The sequence below is a fragment of the Nomascus leucogenys genome, unplaced genomic scaffold (assembly GCF_006542625.1).
Source record: "Nomascus leucogenys isolate Asia unplaced genomic scaffold, Asia_NLE_v1 Super-Scaffold_258, whole genome shotgun sequence".
NCBI classification, from domain to species: Eukaryota; Metazoa; Chordata; class Mammalia; order Primates; family Hylobatidae; genus Nomascus; species Nomascus leucogenys.
Window position 1 is genome coordinate 2,500,217 of NW_022095769.1, and position 23,022 is coordinate 2,523,238.

Sequence of the window (23,022 nt, forward strand, 5' to 3'; positions counted from 1 at the left end):
CAGGTGGAAAGGGCAACTCTATTATGTGTAAAATGGACTTAATGTGGCAGGAGCTGTGGGCTTAATTTCTTGAGATAAGATGCTTTTAGGCTAATCAGCAGGTCTATGCCTAATATAAAGGAGCTGGGGCATGATTTCTTCAGCAGGCTCAGAAGGTCCAGAAGGCAGGGGAAGGAGACCCCTATCTGTCCTTCTTCTGGAAGAGCTGGAAAGGAAGTCTGGTAAGAGAAGTGGAGACAGGGATGGATGAGATGACCCGAGAGCAGGTGGATCTTGGCAACCCTGAGATGCTCAGCAGCCCTGGCATCTTAGTTTTCTCTTCCTCTGTATGAGACGTGAGAAGATAATCAGGTGCGGTTCCTCATGCCTGTAATCCCAATACTTTGGGAGTGGAGGTAGGAGGATCATTTGAGCACAGGAGTTCAAGACCAGCCTGGGCAATGGAGGGAAACTCGATCTCTACACATAATTTAAAAAATTAGCTGGGCATGGTGGTACATGCCTGCTGTCCTAGGTACTCGGGAGGGTGAAGTGAAAGGTTTGCCTGAGCCCAGGAGGTCGAGGCTGCAGTGAGCCACGATTGTGTCATTGCACTCCAACCCCGGGTGACACAGCGAAACCCTGTCTCAAAAAAAGAGAAAGAGAAATGAGAAGGTAGCGCTGATGTTTCCTTTATTTATTTATTTATTTTTTTTTTTTGAGACGGAGTCTCGCTCTTTCACCCAGGCTGGAGTGCAGTGGCGCGATCTCGGCTCACTGCAGGCTCCGCCCCCTGGGGTTCACGCCATTCTCCTGCCTCAGCCTCCTGCGCAGCTGGGACCACAGGCGCCCGCCACCTCACCCGGCTAATTTTTTGTATTTTTTTAGTAGAGACGGGGTTTCACCGTGTTAGCCAGGATGGTCTCGATCTCCTGACCTCATGATCTGCCCGCCTCGGCCTCCCAAAGTGCTGGGATTACAGGCATGAGCCACCGCGCCCGGCCTTTATTTATTTATTTAGAGATGGAGTCTCGCTCTGTCACCCAGGATGGAGTGCACTGGCACGATCTCGGCTCACTGCAACCTCTTCCTCCCAGGCTCAAGCGATTCTTGTGCCTCAGCCTCCTGAATAGCTGGGATCACAGGCGCGCACCACCACACCTGGCTAATCTTTGTCTTTTATGTAGAGACAGGATTTCACCATGTTGGCCAGGCTGGTCTCAAACTCCTGACCTCAAGTGATCCACCCACCTGGGCCTCCAAAAGTGCTGGGATTACAGGCATGAGCCACTGCACCTAGCCTGGCCCATCTTTTGGTCAGGTTCCATGTCCCTTCTAGTCACTAACTCCAGTGCACAGCACCCCTCACCTTCCCCCACGGTGTTGCCCCAGGCTCTTAGAAAAGGTCCAAACTGGGCAGGCGCGATGGCTCACGCCTGTAATCCCAGCACTTTGGGAGGCCCAGGCGGGCGGATCACAAGGTCAGGAGTTTGAGACCAGCCTGGCCAATATGGTGAAACTGTGTGTCTACTAAAAATACAAAAATTAGCCGGGCGTGGTGGCACATGCCTGTAGTCCAGGCTACTCCAGAGGCTGAGGCAGAAGAATGGCTTGAACCCAGGAGGTGGAGGTTGCAGTGAGCCAAGATTGCGCCACTGCACTCCCGCCTGGACAACAGAGCGAGACTCCATCTCAAAAAAAAAAAAAAAAGGGTGGGGGGAAGAAAAGGTCCAAATCTCAGGGCTTCGCCCCTCTCCAGCTTTCAGAGCCCCTACTGGTTGCTCTCTCAGCATGTCCTGGCTTTTTTCTGTCTTAGCTCAGGAAATAACCTTGGAAGATGGTGGCCATGAAGACCTTTGCTCTGCTACTGCTGTCCCTGTTCCTGGCAGTGGGACTAGGAGAGAAGAAAGAGGGTCACTCCAGGTAGGAGTGGTGACAGGAAAGGGATGGGGCAGAGGAGGGGCTAGGGGATGACAGGTTCTGGATTTGTTTCTAGGGGGAGATGAGAAAGGGAAGCAATCCAGGCTAAGAGGTAGGAAGCTCCAGGGAAATACCTGCCGGCAGCGTGAGTGCAAAGTGAGCACTGAGCCAGAGAGGATTTATTGTGTGCTGCTGTTACAGTGGGAGAGACTATGGTTAGATCTCTGGAGGGACTTCCTGGTAGCTAATTGTCCGAAGATGACAGAATCTCCCTTCCCAATAAATGCTTTATTCATTTATGCATGTTTGCTTCTCTCTTTTCTTTTTTCTTTTTTTGAGGCAGGATCTTGCTCTGTCGCCCAGGCTGGAGTGCAGTGGCGTGATCGCAGCTCACCACAGCCTCTGCCTGCCAGGCTCAAGCATCCTCCCACCTCAGCCTCCCGAGCAGCTAGGACCACAGGCACACACCACCATGCTCAGCTAATTTTTTTTTTTTTTTTTTTGAGACGGAATCTCGCTCTGTCACCCACGCTGGAGTGCAGTGGCGCGATCTCGGCTCACTGCAAGCTCCACCTCCCGGGTTCACGCCATTCTCCTGCCTCAGCCTCTCTGAGTAGCTGGGACTACAGGCGCCCGCCACCACGCCAGGCTAATTTTTTGTATTTTTTTTTTTTTTTTTTTTTTTTTTTTTTGAGACGGAGTCTCGCTCTGTCGCCCAGGCTGGAGTGCAGTGGCGCGATCTCGGCTCACTGCAAGCTCCGCCTCCCGGGTTCACACCATTCTCCTGCCTCAGCCTCTCCAAGTAGCTGGGACTACAGGCGCCCGCCACCACGCCCGGCTAATTTTTTGTATTTTTAGTAGAGACAGGGTTTCACCGTGGTCTCGATCTCCTGACCTCGTGATCCGCCCGCCTCGGCCTCCCAAAGTGCTGGGATTACAAGCGTGAGCCACCGCGCCCGGCATTTTTTGTATTTTTAGTAGAGACAGGGTTTCACCATGGTCTCGATCTCCTGACCTCGTGATCCACCCGCCTCGGCCTCCTAAAGTGCTGGGATTACAAGCGTGAGCCACCGTGCCCGGCCGCTCGGCTAATTTTTGAATTTTTTGTAGAGGTGAGGTTTCACCATGTTACCCAGGCTTATGAATGCATTCTTTTTTTTTCTTTTCTTTTCTTTTTCTTTTTTTTTTTTGGGATGGAGTCTCGCTCTGTCACCCAGGCCAGAGTGTGGTGGCACAATCTCAGCTCACTGCAACCTCTGCCTCCTGGGTTCAAGCAATTTTCCCTGCCTCAGCTTACCGAGTAGCTGGGATTACAGGTGCCCACCACCACGCCCAGCTACTTTTTGTATTTTTAGTAGAGATGGGGTTTCACTATGTGGCCAGGCTGGTCTCGAACTCCTGACCTTAGATGATCCATCCGCCTCGGCCTCCCAAAGTGCTGGGATTGAAGGCGTGTAATCCCTGTGCCTGGCCCTTTTTTGTTGTTGTTGAGTTGGAGTCTCACTCTGTCGCCCAGGCTGGAGTGCAGTGGGGCAGTCTTGGCTCACTGCAACCTCTGCCTCTCGGGTTCAAGCAATTCTCCTGCCTCAGCCTGGGATTACAGGTGCCTACCACCACGCCCAGCTAATTTTTTTGTATTTTTAGTAGAGACGGGGTTTTGCCATGTTGGCCAGGCTGGTCTTGAACTCCTGTCCTCAAATGATCCACCTGCCTTGGCTTCCCAAAGTGCTGGGATTACAGGTGTGAGCCATCATGCCCGGCCATTATGCATGCTTTCAATCAAATTTTAGAGAGGGCTTCCTCTGTACCAGGCATAAGGGATGTATGTGAACATAGGTCCACAAATGCCTCCTGCCTTCATGAAGCACACAGACCCAAGTGGGAAATAGACCAAGAACCATATAGGCATGTTGCAAATCATCATGAGTACTGTATGGAAAAGCAGAGAATATGACCAGCGAATACAGCAGGGGGCTCTGACTGTGTTTTCAGGACCAAGAAATAACTTGTTTGAGTAGAGTTAGGGCATTCTCAGGTGCAAGGACAAACCATATGCCCAGGTAAATTTGGCATATGTAATTTGTAAATTTGAGGCACAGATGTCAGAACACGTACAAGGTAACAGTATCATGTAGATGTTTCTTTCTTTCTTTTTTTTTTTTGCAATAGAGTCTCGCTCTGTCGCCCAGGCTAGAGGGCACTGGCGCGATCTCCGCTCACTGCAACCTCCGCCTCCCGGTTTCAAGCAATTCTCTGCCTTAGCCTTCCAAGCAGCTGGGATTACAGGCACCTGCCACCACGCCCAGCTAACTTTTGTATTTTTAGTAGAGAAGGGGTTTTACCATCTTGGCCATGCTGGTCTTGAACTCCTGACCTCGTGATCCAACTGCTTGGGCCTCCCAAAGTGCTAGGATTACAGGCGTGAGCCACTGCGCCTGGCCTGTATCATGTAGATGTTAAGAACATAGATCGGAGCCCAGATGGCCTGGGGTAAATCCTGGATCTGTTACCTACACAGAGTGGCAGACAGTAAGATAATAATAAGGTAATCTCTGCACCTTGGTTTCTCCATTCACAAAATGGGGATATAAATAGAACCTACCTCATAGGATGTTGTGAGGATGAAATTATTTTATGGATTCAGGGGCTTATAGAGTGCTTCTCAGAGTTTTTGTATGAGTTGACTATTGTTATGGAATGTGAATGAAGGAATTGAATTAGGAAGGGCCAGGGCAGGAGGAGTAAAGGAGGGAATTGTGTGACTCAGTCCTTTCAGATGAGGGGGACCCTGATCCCTCCCTTTTTTTTTTTTGAGATGGAGTCTCGCTTTGTCACCTAGGCTGGAGTGCAGTGGCGCGATCTCTGCTCACTGCAAGCAGCGCCTCCTGGGTTCACGCCATTCTCCTGCCTCAGCTTCCCAAGCAGCTGGGACTACAGGCTCCCGCCACCACGCCCGGCTAATTTTTTTGTATTTTTAGTAGAGACGGGGTTTCACTGTGTTAGCCAGGATGGTCTTGATCTCCTGACCTTGTGATCCACCCGCCTTGGCCTCCCAAAGTGCTAGGATTACAGGCGTGAGCCACCGCACCCAGCCTTTTTTTTTTTTTTATTTGAGACTAAGTTTCACTCTTGTTCCCCAGGCTGCAGTGCAATGGCACGATTTCAGCTCACTGCAACCTCCACCTCTTGGGTTCAAGTGATTCTCCTGCCTCAGCCTCCTGAGTAGCTGGGATTACAGGCATGTGCCACCAGGCCTGGCTAATTGTTTTTTTGTTTTGAGATGGAGTCTCGCTCTGTTGCCCAGGCTGGAGTGCAGTGGCACAATCTCGGCTCACTGCAAGCCCTGCCTCCCGGGTTCACGATATTCTCCTGCCTCAGCCTCCAGAGTAGCCAGGACTACAGGCGCCCGCCGCCACGCCTAGCTAATTTTTTGTATTTTTAGTAGAGATGGGGTTTCACCATGTTAGCCAGGATGGTCTCGATCTCCTGACCTCATGATCCGCCTGCCTCTGCCTCCCAAAGTGCTGGGATTACAGGCGTGAGCCACCACGCCCGGCCAACACCTGGCTAATTTTTGTATTTTTAGTAGAGACGGGATTTCTCCATGTTGGTCAGGCTGGTCTCAATCCCGACCTCAGGTGATCCGCCTGCTTTGGCCTCCCAAAGTGCTGGGATTACAGGCATGAGCCACGGCGCCTGGCCCCCTGATCTCTTTTTGCCCAGAATCCAGAGCCACACACACTGAGGCTGCAGGAAGTGGACCCTGGAGCTGAGGATAAAGCCTGGGGCGAGGTGGGGTGGGGAGTGGATCCACAGGGAGTCTCCATAAAAACGAACTGGTTTGTTTTCAAGTGTCTGCCTCCTGTTAGTGACAGTCATTTACCCTAGCATTTTGATTCTCCCCCCATCTCTGCCCCTTCTCTGCACCCTTGTTTCCAGCCCTCTGCCCTCCCTGCCTGTTGGATCTCATGCTAAGGTGAGCAGCCCTCAACCTCGAGGCCCCAGGTACGCGGAAGGGACTTTCATTAGTGACTACAGTATTGCCATGGACAAGATTCACCAACAAGACTTTGTGAACTGGCTGCTGGCCCAAAAGGGGAAGAAGAATGAGTGAGTCATTGCTTACACTCCTCCTGTTCCCTGTGCCAGTCTCTGCCTTCCTACCTTCAGAGGAGGCCACCAGCTGTGGCCACACAGGCCACGTGATGTACAACCCCAGGTGGCACCTTTCTTTTTCTTTTTTCTTTTTTTTTCTTGAGACGGAGTCTCGCTCTATTGTCCAGGCTGGAGTGCAGTGGCGCGATCTCAGCTCACTGAAAGCTCCGCCTCCCGGGTTCACGCCATTCTCCTACCTCAGCTCCTGAGTAGCTGGGACTACAGGCGACTGCCACCACACCCGGCTAATTTTTTTTTTTTTTTTTTGTATTTTTAGTAGATACGGGGTTTCACCATGTTAGCCATGATGGTCTCGATCTCCTGACCTCGTGATCCACCCTCCTCGGCCTCCCAAAGTGCTAGGATTACAGGCGTGAGCCACCGTGCCCAGCCTCCCTTCTTTTTTTGAGACAGGATCTCTCTCTGTCACCTAGGCTGGAGTGCAGTGGCACCATCATGGCTCACTGCAGCCTTGACCTCCTGGGCTCAAGCAATCCTCCCACCTCAGCCTCCCGAGGAGCTGTGACTACAGCCTCACACCACCATGCCCGGCTAATTTTTAAAATTATTTGTAGAGAGAGTCTTACTATGTTGCCCAGACTGGTCTCAAACTCCTGGGCTTAAGTGATCCATTTGCCTTGGCCTCCCAAAGTGCTGGGATTGCAAGTGTGAGCCACTGTGTTGGCCCTAATCCTTTACTTCAAAGGGAAGGAGTCAGAAGATGTACGGGAGCTCAAAGAGGATCCCCAGGGGTCTGAGGATGAAGCAAGGGAGAGAGGAGCTCCTTCTAATGACTGCTTGCTTGGCAGTGGCCACTTTAGACTTTGAAAACAGGATTGGCTAGGGCCAGGCCCAGTAGCTCACACCTGTAATCCCAGCACTTTGGGAGGCTGAGGAGGGCAGATCACGAGGTCAGGAGATTGAGGCCCTCCTGGCCAACGTGGTGAAATATTGTCTCTACTAAAAATACAAAGATTAGCTGGGTGTGGTGGCGCATGCCTGTAATTCCAGCTACTGGGGAGGCTGAGGCATGAGAATTGCTTGAACCCTGGAGGCGGACATTGCAGTGAGCTGAGATTACACCACTGCACCCCAGCCTGGCAACAGAGTGAGACTCTGTCTAAAAAAAAAAAAAAAAAAAAAAAGGAAAGAAAATAGGATTGGCTGTGCACGGTGGCTCACGCCTGTAATCCCAGCACTTTGGGAGGCCCAGGTAGGTGGATTGTTTGAGCTCATGAGTTCATTCGAGACCAGCCTGGGCAACATGGCAAACAAAAAGTACAAAAATCAGCTGGGTGTGGTGATGCCTGCCTGTAGTTTCAGCTACTTGGGAGGCTGAGATGGGAAGATGGCTTGAGCCTGGGAGGCAGAGGTTGCAGTGAGCCGAGATGGTGCCCCTGCACTCCAGCCTGGGCAATATGGCCAGACCCTGTCTCTCACACACACACCAAAAAAATGAAGAAAAGATTAACTGTCCTCGTCCTCCCTGCTCTATGCCAAGTCTCTTTCCCCGCCCTCTCTGGTCAGCATGGTAGATTCTGAAAAGCTGTTCACTGGTGGAGGCAGCTGAAGACCACCGCTGGGTGGGGTTGAGTGGAAAAAGGTACCCTCTGCTTTTGGGGTTCAGGTATTAAAAGATTCAAGTGTCCCTAGACTGGAGTCTCCGCAGCTTGCCCGCTCTCTAATCTTTATCTTCCCAGCTGGAAACACAACATCACCCAGAGGGAGGCTCGGGCACTGGAGCTGGCCAGTCAAGCTAATAGGAAGGAGGAGGAGGCAGTGGAGCCACAGAGGTGAGTCAGGGCGCAGAGGGAAGGGAGGGAGCCAAGCCTCCTGCCCCACCCCTACCTCTTTGTTCCCTCTCCCTGACCCCAGAGCAGAGCAAGGACCTGCGATAAGCATCCTCTTCCTCTCAGAGTTCAAAGAGGGGGCTTCATTGAGCAAACTCCTGGAGGTCAGCCCAAGCTTAAGGAAGAAGCCATGGAGGAACAGGGGAGGGGTGCTAGGAGCGGTTTCAGGAACAGGGTTTCTAAGATTGATGATTTCATGCACAGCAGAGTCACTGAGTCAGGAGAAGGGCAGGAAAGAAGAGACCTCAGGTCTTGGCCTCACCACCTCTCCCTGCCAAACATCGGGAAGGCTGTTCGTGAAAGAGCGGGGGATGTTCCCAGGCCCACTCCCCTGAAATCAGTTATCCCCTCTCTGAATGGCACAGGTCATTTCAAAGAGTGAATGTGCCCAAAGTACTCTCCGCATTCTGGAACACTGGCAGAGGTGGATGGGCGGAATATCTTACACCAGAATTCTGTTTGACTCTCCCTGTATGAAGAGTCCATATTCCCTAGGCAGGCAGCGCTGGGTGGGGCTGGCAGAAAGGAGGCTCCAGATCTCAGAGCTGAGCCAACGGAGAGGCAGCTGTGTCGGCTCCCTCCCCCCATCCGCGGCTGCCCCTCAGTGGTGTCCCCAGCCCTGTGTTTACCCTCTCTGGGTGAGGCTCAGGCTGAAATAGTTAGCCAGAGGCTGTTCCCTTGCAGCTCCCCAGCCAAGAAACCCAGCAATGAAGATTTGCTGCGGGACTTGCTGATTCAAGAGCTGTTGGCCTGCTTGGTGGATCAGACAAACCTCTGCAGGCTCAGGTAGGGGAGTGTGGTGTTGTACAGAGGTTCTAACTTGAGCTTGGGTATCAGACAAGGATTCAGATCTTTGCCCCTCCACATGCTGGCTGATTACATAGCCTTTCTGAACCTCAGTGTCTTCATTAAAATCAGAGGTATAGAATCATTTCACGGGATTGTTGTGAGCTTTAAGTAAGAGAATGCAAGTGGAAAAATACAAAGAAAAAAAAACAAAAGAAAAAAAAATACAATTCAAGTGGAGGCCTGAGGGCCATCTTTGAGGAGTAATAAGAGCTCAGCAAGGTTAGCAGCTCTGATTACTATTTGTTCTTCCTCACTCTCCCAGGCGAGATGATGCTCTCCCCTGCCTATCCCTACCTGCCTATCCCTACCCACCGAGCTGAGCCCATCCTGTGTCCTGCCTGTCCCTACACACTGAGTTGAACCCATCCTGTGTCCTGCCTGTCCTTACACACTGAGCTGAGCCCATCCTGTGCCCTGCCTGTCCCTACCCACCGAGCTGAGCCCATCCTGTGGCCTGCCAATCCCCAATCCTACCCACCAAGCTGAGCCCCATCCTGTTCTCAGCTTTCCCTCTGTACCCTTGGGCCATGGCACCTTCCTGGTGATGGGAAACTACATAGTTGGGGCATGTTTCCTTTCTCTGTGGCCACTGCTGGCTTCAACGGTCTCTTGAATCCACCTCATCAGCTGGAAAATTATTCAGTCCATTCCTTATGTCCCAGAATCGAGGGACTAAATATTATGAAGAGACCTGTCCACCTAAAGGGTGAGACAGGACCCTCATGATGCAGACACGGAGGCACAGAAACCAAAACACTTCAGACGTTGATGCTGAGCAGCTAGGGAGGGATTGAGGGAGCAAATCTGGGATAGGAACCTCAGGAGGCGAAGAAAGGATAGGAGTGTGAGCAGATCCATGGAGAAGAGGGTGTAAGAAAATCTCCCTAAGAAGGTGGGTAACAGTCTCTGTACTTTTGTGAATTATTTTGATTACTTATCATTAAAATGGTGATTTGATGGGGCAAAGGTGGGAGCATTGCTTGAGGCCAGGAGTTCAAGACTGCAGTGATCTATGATCACATCTGTAAACAGTCACTGCACTCCAGCTTGGGCACCACAGTGAGACTGTCTCTTAAAAAATAGGTAAAATGAGGCCAGGCACGGTGGCTCATGCCTGTAATCCCAGCACTTTGGGAGGCCGAGGAGGGTGGATCACGAGGTCAGGAGATCAAGCCCATCCTGGCTAACACAGTGAAACCCCGTCTCTATTAAAAATACAAAAAATTAGCGGGGTGTGGAGGCGGGAGCCTGTAGTCCCAGCTACTTGGGAGGCTGAGGCAGGAGAATGGCATGAACCCGGGGGGTGGAGCTTGCAGTGAGCCGAGATCGCGCCACTGCACTCCAGCCTGGGCGACAGACCGACACTCCGTCTCAAAAAAAAAAAAAGTAAATTGATAAAAATTAAATTTAAAAAGCTGATTTGAAGGCAGGAGGGGTTCACCAATGGTTGGATCCCAGGATAAATGTGCTTGGCCGACTCCAAGTCCATAACAACCTTCCTCTCCTTTCCCCACTCTCCCCAGGTCTCGGTGACTCTGACCACACCCAGCTCAGGACCGGATTCTGCCCTTCACTTAGCGCCTGCCTCAGCCCCACTCCAGAATAGCCAAGAGAACCCAAACCAATAAAGTTTATGCTGAGATAAGTCGAGCCCATTGTGAAAATTTATTAAAATGACTACTGAGCACTAACAGGGCCTGTTTGTCTTTGTGTATCTCTGTGTGTGGGCACCACCCAATGGAAAGGAAATATGTTCTGGGCATGGTGGCATATGCCTGTAATCCCAGTACTCTGGGAGGCTGAGTCTGGAGGATTGCTTAACCCCAGAAGTTCGAGACCAACCTGGGTAACAGAGTGAGACCCCATCTTTTTTTTTTTTTTGAGATGGAATCTCACTCCGTCGTCCAGGCTGGAGTGCAATGGTGCAATCTCGGCTCACTGCAACCTCTGCCTCCTGAGTTCAAGTGATTCTCCTGCCTCAGCCTCCAGAGTAGCTGGGATTACAGGTGCCTACCACCATGCCTGGCTAAATTTTTTTTTTTTTTTTTTGAGATGGAGTCTTGCTTTAGTTACCCAGGCTGGATGGAGTGCAATGGCGAGATCTCAGCTCACCGCAGCCTCCGCCTCCCAGGTTCAATTGATTCTCTTGCCTCAGCCTCCCGAGTAGCTGGGATTACAGGCATGCGCCACCACGCCCGGCTAATTTTGTATTTTTAGTAGAGATGAGGTTTCTCCATGTTGGTCAGGCTGGTCTCGAACTCCCGACCTCAAGTGACCCGCCTGCCTCTGTCTCCCAAAGTGCTGGGATTAAAGGCGTGAGCCACTGCGCTAGGCCTAATTTTTTATTTTTAGTAGAGACGAGGTTTCGCCATGTTGGCCAGGCTGGTCTTGAACTCCTGGCCTCAGGTGATCTGCCTGCCTCAGCCTCCCAAAGTGCTGGGATTATAGGCATGAGCCATCGTACCTGCCTGAGAGCCCGTCTTTAAAATAAAAAATAAAAAATGAAAAGAGGGCTGGGTGTGGTGGCGCAAGCCTGTCATCCCAACACTTTGGGAGCTTGAGGTGGGCAGATCACCTGAGGTCAGGAGTTTGAGACCAGCCTGGCCAACATGGCAAAACCTTGTCTCTACTAAATATACAAAAATTAGCTGGGCATGATGACAGGCACCTATAGTCCCAGCTGCTCGGGAGGCTGAGGCAAGAGAATCGCTTTGACCCAGGAGGCAGAGGTTGCAGTGAGCTGAGATTGCGCCACTGCACTCCAACCTGGGTAACACAGCAAGACTGTCACACACAAAAATAAAAAAAAAGAAAAGAAAAGAATCATTTGAGGTCAGGAATTCGAGACCAGCCTGGCCAACATGGTGAAACCCTGTCTCTACTAAAAATACAAAAAAAAAAAAAAAAAAAAAAAAAGAACCAGGTGTGGTGGTGCACGCTTGTAATCCCAGCTAATCGGGAGGTTGAAGCATGAGAATCTCTTGAACCCAGGAAGCAGAGGTTGCAGTCAGCTGAGATCACACCACTGCACTACATCCAGCCTGGGTGACAAAGTGAGACCCTGTCTCCAAAAAAAAACAAAAAAAGAAAGAAAAGGAAATATGGTTTTTACTTGCATCTGTTAATTCATCTATTTATTCTACAAACACTTATTGGAAAGTTAATATTGGCAGGGCTGTGCTAAACACTGTATATGCAGCAATGAAGAAAATGAACACAATCCTTGCCCCCAAAGAGCATAAAGTCTGGTGACAAAGAAAGACCTCTAGTTTTTTTGTGGTTTTGTTTGTTTTACTGGGAGAGTCTTGCTGTGTTACCCATGCTGGGGTACAGTGCTGTAATCATAGCTCACTGCAACCCTGAGCTCCTGGGCTCAAGCGATCTTGCCACTTCAGCCTCGCGAGTAGATGGGAGAAGTTGGGACTACAGGCATGTGCCGCCACGCCCAATTAACCAAAAAAGAAAAAAAATCTGTATAGAGAAAAGATCTGATCCTCTGATACTTTTGTAGTGCATGAGTGTGATGATTGGGTGTTCACGGGCATGTGTGAGATGTGCCACCCTTGAACCTTGTTACAATGTTGGCACATTACCCTTCTGACATGAAGAAAAGAAAAAAAGATAGAAAAAAGGAGTCTCGTGACATGGTGGCTCACGCCTGTAATCCCAGCACTTTGGGAGGCCGAAGAGGGCGGATCACCTGAGGTCAGGAGTTTGAGACCAGCCTGGCCAACATGACGAAAGCCCATCTCTACAAAAATACAAAAAAATATTAGCCAGGCATGATAGTGGGTGCCTGTAATCCCTGCTACTCAGGAGGCTGAGGCGGGAGATCACTTGAACACAGGAGGCGGAGGTTGCAGCGAGCCAAGATTGCTCCATTGCACTCCAGCCTGGGTGACAGAGCAAGACTCCATCTCAAAAAAAAAAAAAAAAAAAAAAAAAAAAACACAAAAAAGGCCAGGTGCAGTGACTAACGCCTGTAATCCCAGCACTTTGGGAGGCTGAGGCAGGCAGATCACGAGGTCAGGAGATCGAGACTATCCTGGCTAACATGGTGAAACCCCGTCTCTACTAAAAAAAAAAAATACGAAAACAACATTAGCCAGGCGTGGTGGCTGGCACCTGTAGTCCCAGATACTCGGGAGGCTGAGACAGGAGAATGGCGTGAACCCGGGAGGCAGAGCTTGCAGTGAGCCGAGATTGTGCCACTGCACTCCAGTCTGGGCAACAGAGCAAGACTCCATCTCAAAAAAAAATAATAAGAAAAAAGAGGTTGGGCACGGTGGCTCACGCCTGTAATCCCAGCACTTTGGGAGGCCGAGACGGGTGGATCACGAGGTCAGGAGATCGAGACCATCCTGGCTAACACAGTGAAACCCTGTCTCTACTAAAAATACAAAAAAATTAGCCGGGCGTGGTGGCGGGCGCCTGTACTCCCAGCTACTCGGAGAAGCTGAGGCAGGAGAATGGCGTGAACCCGGGAGGCAGAGCTTGCGGTGAGCCGAGATTGTGCCACTGCACTCCAGCCTGGGTGACAGAGTGAGACTCCGTCTCAAAAAAAAAAAAAAAGAAAAAAGAAAAAAAGAAAAAGAAAAAAGGAGTCTCCCTATCTGGCTCAGAATGGTCTTGAACATCTGGGCTCAAGTGATCCTCCCGCCTCGGTCTCCCAAAGTGTTAGGATTATGGGGTGTGGGCTGCTGTACCAGGCCCAGACTTTAATTTTTATATTTATTTACTTACTTAAAAGATCCTTGAGTCATAAAGACCTTCCTTCATTTTTGTTTTTTTTTTTTGAAACTGAGTCCCACTCTTGTTGCCCAGGCTGGGGTGCAATGGCGCGATCTCGGCTCACTGCAACTTCCGCCTCCTGGGTTCAAGCGATTCTCCTGCCTCAGCCTCCCAAGTAGCTGGGATTACAAGTGTGCACCACCATGACCGGCTAATTTTTGTATTTTTAGTAGAGACAGGTTTTACCATTTGGCCAGGTTGGTCTTGAACCCCTGACCTCAAGTAATTGGCTTGCTTCAGCCTCCCAAAAAGGCTTTAAATAAACCACTGTATTACAGCCTGGTTGAGAGAGCAAGACTCCGTGTCAAAAATAAATAGATAGGCCGGGCGCGGTGGCTCACGCTTGTAATCCCAGCACTTTGGGAGGCCGAGGCAGGCGGATCACAAGGTCAGGAGATCGAGACCACGGTGAAACCCCGTCTCTACTAAAAATACAAAAAAAAATTAGCCGGGCGTGGTGGCAGGCGCCTGTAGTCCCAGCTACTCGGGAGGCTCAGGCAGGAGAATGGCGTGAACCTGCGAGGCGGAGCTTGCAGTGAGCCGAGATCGCGCCACTGCACTCCAGCCTGGACGACAGAGCGAGACTCCGTCTCAAAAAAAAAAAAAAAAATAGATAGATAGATAGATAGATAAATAAATAAATAAATAAAATCAGGTAGTGAGTGGACGGGCATGGTGGCTCACGCTTGTAATCCCAGCACTTTGGGAAGCCAAGGGGGGTGGATCACTTGAGGCCAGGAGTTCGAGAGCAGCCTAGCCAACATGGCAAAACCCCATCCCTACTAAAAACACAGAAAATTAGCTGGGTGTGATGGCATATGCCTGTAATCCCAGCTACTTGGGAGGCTGAGGCAGGAGAATCGCTTGAACCCGGGAGGTGGAGGTTGCAGTGAGTTGAGATTGCAGCACTGCACTACAGCCTGGGTGACAGAGTGAGACTCCATCTCAAAAAAAAAAAAGTATATATATACACATCACGGAGTGGGTTTCTTGCTCCAGTCAGAGCACCGTCCTGTCTTCACTGCTCCTTATCCTCTGCTCTGGGAGGTCCACGTAACTGTGCTGCAGCTTCTGTCATCCTGTGACCTGCAGATATTGGCAGATCCATAGCTAAGACACCAGGACACCCCGGAAGCCAGGAAAGCAACACCTTGGTGCCTTGTGTATGCTTCTCCAATCCAGAGGATGGGCCATCAACCCGCAAAAGATACAAAGCCCAGGACCAGCTACAAAGCTCCTAAAGTCACTTGGCCAGGTTTCATTGTTTGTATTGTTGGTGTGGCCTCTGCTAACAAGCATAAAACAAATTAATGCAACCTGTCCACTCATGCCATGGAAATGACTGCAGCACCCCCTTCTCTACAGGCTGAGGAACCATCGTGGAAGAGGTGGGTGCATGAGATTGTATGAGCCGGATTAGATGAGTGGAGTGTGGTCACGAGATGGACTTTATTTTAAATCCTAATCTGACATGTAATTTCTGATTTATCCAGAAGTGCCTCCAAAATGTCTACTTGATGTATTACAATTTCTGTAGGAACACATTCACTGTAAGTTTCCTCCAAAACAATCCTTGATGCTGTTGCAGAAATCATAGGCTGTGAAGCTTGTAAATACCTACACATTCCTTCCAGAGCACTTACACTTTTCCCCAGGATATAAGCCCTGGGTCTGGGGGTTGTTGTGTGGCGATCTACCCATCTTGCGGCCACCCAAGACCACCCTTCTGTCTGTAGGTTATCCTAATAAATTATCTAAAACCAAAATTAATAAATAAACTCAAATCAGGGAGAGAGTGGCAACCAGATTGGCCCAAGGGCTGGCAGTGAGCAAAATGGGGAGAGGCAGGACAATGGGAGGGGTAGGATTGTGCCTCAAGGCATTCTGCTAACCAAACAAAACTCCTTTTTTTTTTTGAGACAGAGTCTTGCTGTGTCACCCAGACTACTTTAAATTTTCTTTTTTCTTTTATTTTTTATCTTTTTTGAGACAGAGTCTCGCTCTGTCGGCCAGGCTGGAGTGCAGTGGCAAGATCTCAGCTCACTGCAACCTCTGCCTCCCGGGCTCAAGCAATTCTCCTGCCTCAGCCTCCCCAGTAGCTGGGATTACAGGCGTGTGCCACCACGCCCAGCTAATTTTTGTATTTTTAGTAGAGACGGGGTTTCACCATGTTGGCCAGGCTGGTCTCGAACTCCTGACCTCAGGTAATCTGCTCGCCTCGGCCTCCCAAAGTGCTGGGATTACAGGCGTGAGCCACCACGCCCAGCCAAATTTACTTTTTAAAAAAAATTTTCAACTTTTATTTTAGATACAGATATTTATGTGCAGATTTGTTACACTGGAACATTGCATGATGCTGGGGTTTGGAGTACGGGTCCTGTCACCCCGGCAGTGAGCATAGAGCCCGACAGTTAGTTTTGTAGGCTTTTTAAGGCTTTAGTTTTCTACCTCATGGAGGCAGTGCAGTGCATGGTTAATAACAATTATTATATTATCATTTTTTAAAGGGTTATGATAAGGCTTTAAATGAGATCATCATGATTAAAAAAAAAAAGGAAGACAATGTTTACAAAATGCCTAGCACAACGCCGAGCCCATAGTAAGAACATTGTACAAATGGAAAAAAGCTAACTTCTTTTTTTAGAGTTCGGGGTTTCCCTCTGTTGCCTAGGCTACAGTGCAGTGGTGTGATCATGGCTCACAGCAGCCTCAAACTCCTGGGCTGGAGATCTTCCTGCCTCAGTACTCCACCCCCTTCTGCTCCGTGGCTGGAATTATATTAATAGGTGTGAGCCACCATGTCCAGCTCAAAACTAACTCTTTTTGATTCACCAACATCCCCCGAAGACATCCAAGACCCCAGAAATGTAGATTCAAATTTCTCCCCCAGACAATCAGTTCCATCATGGAGAATCACTAAAATAAACCCTCTAAACAAAGGCTTGCTCTAAATTGTGTGTACAGATTCCAGGAGCTCCAGGAATTTAAAGGAATAGAAACCAAGAATGTCAAAGCTGAAAGAAACCTTAGAGGTCAACTGGAGGCTGAGTGTGGTGGCTCACACCTGTAATCCCAGTATTTAGGGAGGCCAAGGTGAGAGGATTGCTTGAGCCCAGGAGATCAAGACCAGCCTGGGAAACAAAGCCAGACCTTGTCTCTACGACAATTTAAAAAAATTAACCAGGCATGGTGACATGCATCTGTAGTCCCAGCTGCTTGAAAGGCTGAGGCCACAGGATCCCTTAAGCCCAGGAGTTCGAGGTTACAATGAGCTATGATGGCACCACTGCATTCCAGCCTGTGTGACATAGTGAGACCCTGTCTCCAAACAAACAAAAAAAAATTAAAAGACCACGTTCTAGCCGGGCGCAGTGTCTCGCGCCTGTAATCCCAGCACTTTGGGAGGCCGAGGCAGGTGGATCACCTGAGGTCAGGAGTTCGAGACCAGCCTAACCAACGTGGAGAGACCCCAAAATGCAAAGTTAGCCGGGGGTGGGGGCACATGCCTGTGGTCCCAGCTACTCGGGAGGCTGAGGCAGGAGAATCGCTTGAACCCAGGAGACGGAGGTTGCAGTGAGCCGAGATTGCACCATTACACTCCAGCCTGGGCAACAAGAGCGAAACTCTGTCCTCCCGCAAAAAAAGACTATGTTCTTAGCCACCCTGCCACGAAGCCAATGAGTCACTTAAAGCAAATGAGGGACTCCGTAATGGTCAGCATTCAGTGATGTGCTGGAAGCAGGCACAGTAGTGAGTGCCTTGTCCCATCTACTTGAGAGGCTGAGGCAGGAGGATCACTTAAGCCCAGTTGTTCAAAGCTGTAGTGCCCTGTGATGGCACCTGTGAATAGCCACCGTACACCATCCTGGCAACATATCAAGCCCATGATCAGAGTATTTACACCATGGACATAGGCAAATGCTACAAATCAGGGTTCCCCTCTCCCAACCTGGCAAGGTAGTTGTTAAACCCTTACCAGGATATCACTGGTTAGCATATTTTGCCTAAAATTATAAAAGGGTACAAATGTATCTGCATAGGAGGATGAGCATGTCTGCCTGAGTGTGGCTACACTCAGCGTAGCTATTGAGGTCCACTTTGTGCATCTAAGGGACTAGGCATAGCCAGGTGTGCTGGCTAACGCCTGTAATCCCGCACTTTGGGAAGCCAAGGCAGGCAGATCAACTGAGGTTAGGCGTTCAAGACCAGCCTGGCCAACGTGGTGAAACCTTGTCTCTACTAAAAAGCCAAAATTAGCCGGCCACGGTTGCGAGCGCCTGTAGTCTCAGCTACTTGGGAGGTTGAGGCAGGAGAATCTCTTGAACCCAGGAGGCAGAGGTTGCAGTGAGCTGAGATCACGCAACTGCACTCCAGCCTGGGCAACAAGAGCGAAACTCGGTTTCAAAAAAAAAAAAAAAAAAAGTCCGGGCGTGGTGGCTCACGCCTGTAATCCCAGCACTCTGGGAGGCCGAGGCGGGCGGATCACCTGAGGTCAGAGTTCAAGACCAGCCTGACCACCATGGAGAAACCCTGTCTCTACTAAAAATACAAAAACTTGGCCAGGCTTGGTGGCACATGCCTATAATCCCAGCTGCTCCGGAGGCTGAGGTAGGAGAATCACTTGAACCCGGGAGGCAGAAGTTGCAGTGAGCCGAGATTGCGCCATTGCACTCTAGCCCAGGCAACAACAGCGAAACTCCTAATCAAAAAAAAAAAAAAAAAAAAAAAAAAAGGGACTAGGCAAGTGTGTATGCATTTGAAGGCATGAATGATTAAATCTAAGGTCTTCATTGTGAGTGAGCAGATCAGTGTGTATACCTTAGGGCATTGTATAATGAGTCAAAGAGTAAGGGAGGAAGCAGGTATATCTAGATGGTGTCAGTGAGTACCTACAGGACCAAGTTTTGTGTTTGGAAGTTACGTAGTTAAGACCTCATATGATGGCTGGGGGTGGTGGCTCATGCATGGAATCTCAGCACTTTGGGAGGCCAAGGTGGGTGGATCACTTGAGGTTAGGAGTTAGAAACCAGCCTGGCCAACATGGGGAAACCCTGTCTCTACTAAAAATACACAAATTAGCCAGGTGTGGTGATGTGCGCCTGTAGTCCCAGCTACCCAGGAGGCTAAGGCAGGAGAATTGCTTGAACCCGGGAGGCAGAGGTTGCAGTGAGCCGAGATCATGCCATTGCACTCCAGCCTGGGCGATAGAGGAAGACTCTGTCTCAAAAAAACAAAACAAAACAAAAGGCCGGGCGCAGTGGCTCACGCCTGTAATCCTAGCACTTTGGGAGGCTGAGGCGGGCAGATTGCCTGAGCTCAGGAGTTCCAGACCAGCTTGGGTAACATGGTAAAACCTCGTCTTTACTAAAGCACAAAATATTAGCTGGGCATGGCGGCGTGCACCGTAGTCCCAGCTACTTAGGAGGCTGAGACAGGAGAATTGCTTGAACCCAGGAGGCGGAAGTGGCAGTGAGCTGAGATCGCACCACTGCACTCCAGCCTGGGCGACAGAGTGAGATCCCATCTCCAAAAAAGCAAAAACAAAATTAGATTTGGCAGCGGGGCAAGATGGCTCACGCCTGTAATCCCAGCAGTTTGGGAGGCCAAGGCGGGTGGATCACTTGAGGTTAGGAGTTCAAGACCAGCCTGGCCAACAGGGGTGAAACCCTGTCTCTACTAAAACTACAGAAATTAGTCGGGCGTGGTGGCAGCTACTCAGAAGGCTGATGCAGGAGAATCGCATAAACCCAGGAGATGGAGATTGCAGTGAGCTGAGATTGTGCTACTGCACTCCAGCCTGGGCAACAAAGGGAAACTCCATCTAAAAAAAAAGCCAGACGCGGTGGTTTATGCCTGTAATCCCAGCACTTTGGGAGACCAAGGTAGGTGGATCACCAGAGATCGGGAGTTCGAGACTAGCCTAACCAACATGGAGAAGCCCCATCTCTACTAAAAATACAGAATTAGCAGGGTGTGATGGTGCATTCCTGTAATCCCAGCTACTTGGGCTGCTGAGGCAGGAGAACTGCTTGAACCCGGGAGGCGGAGGTTGCAGTGAGCTGAGATCGCGCCATTGCACTCCAGCCTAGGCAACAAGAGCAAAACATCATCTCAAAAAAAAAAAAAAAAAAAAAAGAAATAGATTTGGCTTCAAATAACAGGAAAACACAAAATAATAGTGGCTTTGATGAGATAGGACATTATTTCTCTTTCTCATAAACACTCAATACTTACCTGGCAGGGGAGATACCATGATCCTGAAGGTGGTTTTTCCAGGGCGAGGCTCATCCATTGCACTCCGGATGTGCCAACTCTTGCGATTTCCCCAAATGTGGGAAACGCCACTGCGTGATTTGTGGTAGTGGTGGACTGCGTTCGCACTCTAGTAAAATTACGCCTGTAATCCTACCACTTTGGGAGGCCAAGGCAGGCAGATTGCCTGAGCTCAGGAGTTTGAGACCAGCCTGGGCAACATGGTGAAACCCTGTCTCTACTAAAATACCAAAAAAAAAAAAAAAAAAAAAATAGCTGGGTATGGTGGCATACTCCTGTAGTCCTAGCTACTCGGGAGGCTGAGGCAGAATTGCTTGAACCCAAGAGGCAGAGGTTGCAGTGAGCCAAGATCGTGCCACTGCACTCTAGCCTGGCGACAGAGCGAGACTCTGTCTCAAAATAAATAAATAAATAAACACTCAGAGATTGGTGGCCTAGGGCTAGTATGACAGTCTGCTCTGTAAAATCCTTAGGGATCGAAGCTCATTGGACTCATGGTTCCACCACTCCTCTAGGTCCAAAATGGCAGCTACATGTCTTGCCATCAACCTTTGCTCTCATCCTCTTTTTATCATTTTACTTGAAATCTTCTTAGTAAAATTCACATTCATGGTTTCACTGTGTTGATTCCAAAACTGTAACTCAGTCCACCTCTTTTTTTTTTATTTTTTGAGGTGGGGTCTTGCTATATTGTCCAGGCTGGTCTTGAACTCCTGGCCCCAAGAGATTCTCCCAGTCCAGCTCTTTTTAAAAATTTATTTTAAAAACAGAGATAGGTCTTCATATGTTGCCCAAGCTGGTCTCAAACTCCTGGGCTCAAGCAAGCCTCCTGCCTTGGCCTCCCAAAGTGTTGGGATTACAGATGTGAACCACTGTGCCCAGTCAGGTCTTTTTTTTTTTTTTTTTGAGACAGGTTTTCACTCTTGACACCCAGGCTGGAGTGCAATGGCACAATCTCGGCTCATTGGAACCTCCATCTCCCGGGTTCAAGCGATTATCCTGCCTCAGCCTCCCAAGTAGCTAGGATTACAGGCATGTGCCACCATGCCCGGTGGCGCATTTTTAAAAATAAAAAATTAGCCGGTGTCGTGGCATGTGCCTGTAGTCTCAGCTACTCGGGAGGCTGAGGCAGGAGGATCGCTTGAACCCAGGAGGCGGAGGCTGCAGTGAGCCGAGATTGCACCACTGCACTCCAGCCTGGGGGACAGAGTGAGGTTCTGTCTCAAAAAAACAAAAATACTCTACTCTTCATTATTTCGCCAATATCCTCTTCATTCTGTGGCCCCCCTCTCTGAATGGCACTACCATGTTACCCCAGGTAGAAAACTGAGCATCTCTCATACTTGTCCCCACCCATGCCACCCCATTTGTTTTACCACTTTTCTTTCTTTCTTTCTTTTGTTGTTGTTGTTGAGATGGAGTCTCACTCTGTCGCCCAAGCTGGAGTGCAGTGGCTCGATCTTGGCTCACTGCAAGCTCCTCCTCCCGGGTTCACGCCATTCTCCTGCCTCAGCCTCCCGAGTAGCTGGGACTACAGGCGCCCACTACCACGCCCAGCTAATTTTTTTGTATTTTTTTTAGTAGAGACGGGGTTTCACCGCAGTAGCCAGGATGGTCTCGATCTCCTGACCTCATGGTCTGCCCGCCTCGGCCTCCCAAAGTGCTGGGATTACAGGAGTGAGCCACTGCGCCCAGCCTCACTCTACTTTCTTAATATCTCTTGGATTTGTCCCATTCTCGCTTTCCTTATTGCCACTGTCTTTGTTCTGGCCCTCGTCATTTCTAGTTTGGATTACTACAACTGAGATGAATTAAATCCAGGCTGCCACTGAGGCAGGAAAATAGGGTCTAGAGGCAGGCAACACACTTCAGCTATGAGAGGAAATATCCTTTTCATAGGGCATACACTGAGTAAATGGGACTTTGTAACTTTACTTCATCCTTTTCATTTACACAGGGCGTGTGTACCCCAGGTAGAGGGCATTTAAATTCACAAAAAACTGTAACAAAACCTTTGAGCCCCTATGCTTGGGCCCGCTCCCACACCGTAGAGTTTTCTTTTCATTTTTTTTCTTGAGACAGAGTTTCGCTCTTGTTGCCCAGGCTGGAGTGCAATGGCACAATCTCGGCTCACCACAACCTCCGCCTCCTGGGTTCAAGCGATTCTCCTGCCTCAGCCTCCCGAGTAGCTGGGATTACAGGCATGTGCCACCACATCCGGCTAATTTTGTATTTTTAGTAGAGATGGGGTTTCTTCATATTGGTCAGCCTGGTCTCGAACTCCCGACCTCAGGTGATCTATCCACCTCGGCCTCCCAAATTGCTGGGATTACAGGCGTGAGCCACCAAGCCCAGCTGAGTTTTCTTTTTTCTTTGCTTTTTTTTTTTTTTTTGAGATGGTGTTTCCCTCTGTTGCCCAGGCTGGAGTGTAATGGTGCGGTCTCAGCTCACTGCAAACTCGGCCTCTCGGGTTGAAGCGATTCTCCTGCCTCAGCCTCTCAAGTAGCTGGGATTACAGGTGTGTGCCGACACATCTGTCTACTTTTGTTATTTTTTTCTTTTTTAGTAGATACAGGGTTTCACCATGTTGGCCAGGCTGGTCTCGAACTCCTGACCTCAAGTGATCCAGCTGGGTCAGCCTCCCAAAGTGCTGGGATTACAGGCGTGAGCCACCGCGCCCGTGCTACTTTCATTTTCAATAAATCCCTTAATTCCTTCCTAGCTTTGTTTGTGCGTTTTGTCCAGTTTGTGCAAAACCCCAAGAACCTGGACACCCTCCATTTTGGCGAGCCAGCCAGGAGGAAAATGTAAGCCCAAAGTTTGGGATTTATTTTCCCCCTTTTTCCTTTTCCTTTCTACTCCATAAAGGGGAATCTCTCTCTCTCTCTGTCTTTCTTTCCAACCCGGGACCCTTGGTGGGCAGTGCCTAAACATGGAAGCAACTGCAGGTTTTTGGCCATGGCCAGTGAAACTAAGGGGTTTCCATGTGGAGAAGGCTAACTACCACCTCCTGGTTCGCTTAAGGAACGTGGGTCTTTTTCTTTTTTTGAGACGGAGTCTCGCTTTGTCGCCCAGGCTAGAGTGCAGTGGCGCGATCTCGGCTCACTGCAAGCTCCGCCTCCTGGGTTCAGGCCATTCTCCTGCCTCAGCCTCCCAAGTAGCTGGGACTACAGGCGCCTGCAACCACGCCCGGCTAATTTTTTGT

General features: G+C 49.8%; 1 protein-coding gene and 2 non-coding genes across 3 annotated transcripts; all 3 read left to right on the plus strand.

Annotated features, from left to right (window-relative positions):
• Positions 1-141: 141 nt before the first annotated feature.
• Positions 142-10,444, plus strand: GIP (gastric inhibitory polypeptide). Its single transcript, XM_003278749.1, has 6 exons — positions 142-221; positions 1,796-1,902; positions 5,839-6,009; positions 7,755-7,847; positions 8,589-8,690; positions 10,277-10,444. The coding sequence occupies exons 2-6, from the start codon at positions 1,817-1,819 to the stop codon at positions 10,284-10,286; spliced, it is 462 nt and encodes a 153-aa protein (XP_003278797.1). The 5' UTR covers positions 142-221; positions 1,796-1,816; the 3' UTR covers positions 10,287-10,444.
• A 1,808-nt stretch (positions 10,445-12,252) lies between these two features.
• Positions 12,253-12,356, plus strand: LOC115833589. Its single transcript, XR_004028971.1, has one exon. It is a non-coding gene; the product is annotated as a small nucleolar RNA U13 (small nucleolar RNA).
• Positions 12,357-19,770: 7,414 nt separating this feature from the next.
• LOC115833591 lies at positions 19,771-19,932 on the plus strand. The gene has a single exon (XR_004028973.1). It is a non-coding gene; the product is annotated as a U1 spliceosomal RNA (small nuclear RNA).
• Positions 19,933-23,022: the final 3,090 nt, after the last annotated feature.

What these genes read in the sequence shown, in the direction of transcription:
- GIP (XM_003278749.1), top strand. Translation starts at nt 1,817, where the DNA reads ATGGTGGCCATGAAGACCTTTGCTCTGCTACTGCTGTCCCTGTTCCTG. An exon ending in CAAAAGGGGAAGAAGAATGA is followed by an intron (nt 6,010 to 7,754) that starts GTGAGTCATTGC and finishes TTATCTTCCCAG; the next exon opens with CTGGAAACACAACATCACCC. An exon ending in GAGGCAGTGGAGCCACAGAG is followed by an intron (nt 7,848 to 8,588) that starts GTGAGTCAGGGC and finishes GTTCCCTTGCAG; the next exon opens with CTCCCCAGCCAAGAAACCCA.